Source organism: Panthera leo, chromosome C1 (assembly GCF_018350215.1).
Source record: "Panthera leo isolate Ple1 chromosome C1, P.leo_Ple1_pat1.1, whole genome shotgun sequence".
Classification (NCBI taxonomy): domain Eukaryota; kingdom Metazoa; phylum Chordata; class Mammalia; order Carnivora; family Felidae; genus Panthera; species Panthera leo.
The window spans coordinates 50,058,194-50,063,401 of record NC_056686.1 but is presented as its reverse complement, the minus strand read 5'-3'; the positions used below and the strand labels follow the sequence as shown (position 1 = coordinate 50,063,401).

At 42.8% G+C, this 5,208-nt stretch overlaps 1 protein-coding gene across 1 annotated transcript; it reads left to right on the top strand.

Annotated features, from left to right (window-relative positions):
• Window positions 1-3,466: 3,466 nt before the first annotated feature.
• LOC122225889 (acyl carrier protein, mitochondrial-like) lies at window positions 3,467-3,920 on the top strand. Its single transcript, XM_042948606.1, has 2 exons — window positions 3,467-3,630; window positions 3,719-3,920. The coding sequence occupies exons 1-2, from the start codon at window positions 3,467-3,469 to the stop codon at window positions 3,918-3,920; spliced, it is 366 nt and encodes a 121-aa protein (XP_042804540.1).
• The last annotated feature ends 1,288 nt before the right edge of the window (window positions 3,921-5,208 follow it).

Sequence of the window (5,208 nt, the reverse complement as noted above, 5' to 3'; positions counted from 1 at the left end):
TATCTTAGAACTTCCTACTCACCAGGGAAACTTCTTTGTCAGAAAATTGTTAGACAGAAGAATGGTGGAGGTTACTAAGGCAGTAGTACTTGTTTTTTCCCCTGTGTGAATAAAGAGCACTTACTTACTCAAAAAATATTTTTTGAGCAGCCCCATGTGTCAGGAGCTGAAAAGGGAATAGTAAAGAAGATTCTAAACAGGAGCTTATAATCCAGTAGTGGATAGAAAAGAATGCTGATTTTAATGTTACCTTGCCATTGGAATTAGCAAGGCCCAGATGTTTAAAGAAATCTGTAGCATGATCTATATTATTTCTCAAGGAAATTTGCCTTGAGGAAGTGATTTTATATTTTACTACGTAACATACCAGACATTCTGAAGTCAAAAGACAGACAAAAAAAATGGAAGGAGAAATAGAAAGAAATAGTTAGGATTCATTAGAAACAAATATTAGATTTAGTAATAATGTCATAAGTTATAATCATCCTAATAATTTTTATAAGTGATGTTTATTGGGCACTTACTATATGTCAGATCTTATGCCAAGCACTTTCATGGATTATATTATTTATTTTCATAACAACACTTTTAAATAAGTATATTATTATCCCCATTTTGTAGATGTGGAATTTGAGGCATAGCTTCGAGACAGAGCTCCATTTGAAAATGGTTGTCTTGGGGCACCTGGGTGGCTCAGTCAGTTAAGTGACTCTTGGTTTTGGCTCAGGTCATGTCTCATGGTTCATGGGATGAAGGCCTGTGACCAGCTCTGTGCTGAATCCCTTCTTGGGATTCTCTCTCTCCCTCTCTCTCTGCCCCTTCACTCCCCCCAATAAATAAATCAATTTTAAAAAAAAGAAAGAAAATGGCTTCACTCCCCCCAATAAATAAATAAACTTAAAAAAAAAGAAAGTGGTCTTAACCACTGCGTCATGCAATCTGGGACGAAAATGCACAACACAAATTCCCTCCGTTGTAAATTCTCCATTGGAGTCAGTTGTAAATGGATCTATGCTCAGGGGATTATTGCAGATAAACCCATAGTTTCTTAGTCCCAAGGGAAAGGCTTCTGGCATTCAACTCTATTTTGTGATTTGTCATGTGTGTAAATAATAAGAATCTGCTAGGTTTTCTCCTAAAATATATTTATTCCATTGATATTATCACCCTGGCCTTCTTTGTGTTTGAAAATCAGTAACTTCCTGTCGTAAGCTTTCATCTTACTTGTCTTAAATGAAATCGCACCGAAGGAAGTAAGGCATTTGGAAGCAATGAGCTTCAAGGAATGACTAGGCATCTGAGCATATCAGAGCCTTCATGAAGTATTCTCATTACCTGTGGGATATGCGAGCCCAGAATGCTTGGCAGTCTAAACAGCGATTCTCTCCCTTCCCCAGTAGAGCTGAGATCCTGTCTGAGAACACTTTGTCAACTCTGGCCAGCCGTCTCCTATCGGTGCTCTATGAGTGATACTGAAACCTTATCTTTCAGAAGCAGAAAGAAGCCCACGTTCCAAGATGAGGTGCTGAGAACCCACTGCTGTGCTCTTGACCGCCTGGAGTCGGATTTTAAGACTAGCTGCTAGAAGAGAACAGGGCCTCGTGCTGAGAGAAAGTCTCCCAAGTTGAGTTGGCTTTCTGGGAGACAACTGGATTTGGTACTGGTCTTTATTACAGTTTCCACACACTAAAAAGAGAGAGAGAGAGAGAGAAAGTTGTTTATAAAACAAAAGCCGCATACAATTTGGTATGGTAACATTCTTTAGAATTTTGTTTTTGCACAGCGGAAACCAGGGCTGATGTGGTCATGGTGGACATGGAGCCAGTTCTGTTACCCCAAAGCACCTCTCCTAAAACACGAAACTGAGTAAGCCAGGCCTGGCCTTGCCAGGAACAGCCGGCATTGTTTGGCTTTTTGGAGAGACTTCCTGGACCCAGTGCTTCCAAAAGAACCGCAGCAGAGCCCCACACCACGCAGCAAAGTGCACGCGGCACACCCAGGCTCCCCGCCCTCACATGTGCAAGAGTGGAGCACACCTCCTCGGGTCCCTCCTTTCTTCCACGCCAGCGAGCGTGAATCGCGGTGGCTGCTTCCTGGACAATATTGTGGGATGTGCGCTTCTCGCCTTTCCTCTCCACCGCTGAGACATCCGGGGCAAACGGAGACACCTCTCTTGTTTGCAGTTCTTCAGTTCTTGGTCAGCGAAAGATGCCAAACGAAACATCCAAGTTTCCTGATGCTTTGCGCCAGATCATGTGAAAACTAGAGAAAATCCATGTTTGCTGGCCTTGAGAACAGGGGTAACAAACTACTTTTTAAGCTCAAAGGAAGCGACTTGCAAAAGAGCCAGGCTCATGATGAGAAGGTAGAACGTGTAGGAATTCTATTAAAATTTGGGCAGTGAGAGATCCTCCTGCAGGGGCTGTGTCTTTACTTTCTGTACAACTAGAATAATTTATTTTCCCTCTTGCTGCCATTCTGTGGTTAAAAAAAAAAATTAAACTTAGGGGCGCCTGGGTGGCTCAGTCGGTTGAGCGTCTGACTTCGGCTCAGGTCACGATCTCACAGTTCACGAGTTTGAGCCCCGCCTCGGGCTCTGTGGTGACAGCTCAGGGCCTGGAGCCTGCTTCAGATTCTGTGTGTCTCTCTCTCTGCTCCTTCCCTGCTCACACTCTGTCTCTCTCTCAAAAATAAATACAGATTTAAAAACTTTTTTAAAATATTAAAAAAAATTAAATTTAGTGCTGCAAGCAAAGATTTGGGGAGGAAAGATTTCTTTTGGAAATTTTGGAAGCTACTGTACTACAGAAACTATTTGGATAGTTTTTATATGTATATTTTCCTAGGAAAATAAAAAACGGATACTTCATTTGTTTGATTCATTCAGTGTCATGGTGACTCAGGGCTGGACAGGAACAGACTAGGCTCCTGCCCTCAGGAGCTCACATGTGATAAGCGGGGGAAATAGATAGTAAATTTGTAAACTCAGAAATTCATCATGCAATTTCTGACACTGATAATGCTTTGAGGAAAAATAAAGCAGGGTAAGGAGATAGAAAATGAAGCGGCAAGGTGGTCAGAGAAGGCCCCTGTGAAGAGAATATATTTAAAGGACTGAAGTACTGGCAGGAGTGAGCCATGCACAGTTCTAGGGGAAGGGCATCGCAGGCAAGGCTGGAGGCTGAAGCTGAGTACAGGAGAGAAAGTGGTGGTGGCTGAGATTGGAAGGTAGGCAGAGGCCAGGGCATGTAGGCTCCTGTGTACCATGATAAGGCATACAGATTTCATTACAATAGTTACAAGAAGCCTTTGAGTGACTATTTATTGTCAACTTTTTTCTCCTACCCAGTTCCAAAAAGAGAAAGAATTTCATCCATTCATTTGATATTTATTAATTGAATACCAACCATACATCAGGCTGGGTCCAATGCTTAAAAAGTTGTGATCTCTGGGGGTCAGGGGAGCCATGGTGACTCGTGACCTTTCCACCTGTGCGTGCTGGTGGCAGGCGGCCTTCGTGCCCCACCTAGGTCACACGCTGGCCATGGCCAAGCCACCCAGCACGACCCTGTGCCCTGGCCAGAGGAGACCCAGGCCTCGCTGCCAGCCTCGGGGCTCACACAGGTTCTGGTAGAGTGACCCAATCATGCCTCCGTCACACTGATGCACCCCCTTTGATGTTAGCGGGGATCAATTACATGTTCTTCCCTCTTGAAAGTCTGTGCAAGATCAACCCAAGAAGGCTTGGTAAATCCCCACCTTATGAAAGATGTGGGTTTAGACACTTGGATCAAGTGGAGATTATCATGGCCATGGAGGATGAATTTGGGTTTGAAATTCCTGATGGGGAAGTGGAGAAGCTAATATGTCCACAAGAAAATGTAGATTACATTGCAGATAAGAAGGATGCACATGAATAAACTATCAGTCCCCTTTCCTTCACTGAGAGAAGACTCAAGATCCTGGCGAGTGCCTGGGAGTGAGAACGTGCTTTTGGCATTATTGCTGACCTTGACGGTGTAATTCTGTGTAGACTTGGATTTAAATTGTCTGAGTGTTTTTGCCCTTAGAATATAAATCTATAAAACTGAAGGAAAAAGATAAGGTTGGAGCCTCTGTCATCAAATGAGGGCATAAGAAAATGACGTGGACAACCTGAACAAAAGTAGAATGAAGAAAATTCCGGAAGAGAGGCAAAAATACTACTACTACTACTACTAATGTAAAAAGAACACAAATTATAAATATTAATGCTGCTGAATATTAATGCTGTGCCCTGGGTGCTATTCATGTATTTTTTTTCACAAAGACACAGTGTCTTATGCACTATTATTATTATTCTTTCCTGTAACTGAGGAAACTGAGGTCACAGAAGCAAAGCAATAGCACAGGGCCGGAAATCAAAGAAACCTGAAGCTAGAATTCGAATTCATGTTTCTGTGATTCTAAAGCACAAGGTTTACTTACAGGAAGGAGCTACCATGATAAGCCGTGTTTGGGTAACTCAGTATGTGTAGTTGTATATACTGGACTTGGGTCAGGTTGGTTTCAGATGTATATTCCAAATTTTAAAAAATATGGCACCATGAAGTTGGGTATGAAGATCTTTACAAGCAATTCCAAGACTCTGCAAGGAAGACAGCCCACACATGACTTTTTCCTTCATAAGACATGTTACAATCCATCTGTAATAATAGTATTCTATTTGTTTGTTTCTCATTGTTTTCCTGTTTCCCCTGATGTGGGAAACAAAGGCAGAAGAAAAAATTAAATTGCCTTACAACTTAGAGCCCACTGACAAGTCCTTGATACCGGCAGAGTGACCTTCCTCTAGGAACGCAGTTGCCTCGGTGATGATGATGACACTTTGCTAAGGGCAAAAGGCAACCTTACTTTAACATTATCCTAACCCCTGGGATCCTGTAAATCTACTTTAACATATAAAAGCTCCTTTGGAAATTCCTTTATCTCTTCCCCCTAAGATATATGCTGGCAATCATACTCCAAGCTTATGGCCTCCCGAAATACATCTGAAGTGTCTCATTGGTGAGGGAGCGTGGGGCAAGCTGAGGGCAAAGCACGGGCTAACTGCACCACCACCTCCGAGGTGGGGTTTGTGTGATAGTCCTCGGACACTCCTGGCTACCCAAGAACAAAGGAAAGGGGTTTAAGTGCTTGCCAGGGTGATGTGGGAAACAAAGGCAAATG

Coding starts and splice junctions, on each gene's coding strand:
- LOC122225889 (XM_042948606.1), top strand. CDS start 3,467: ATGGTGACTCGTGACCTTTCCACCTGTGCGTGCTGGTGGCAGGCGGCC. Junction 3,631..3,718: donor CGGGGCTCACACAGGTTCTG/GTAGAGTGACCC, acceptor CCCTCTTGAAAG/TCTGTGCAAGATCAACCCAA.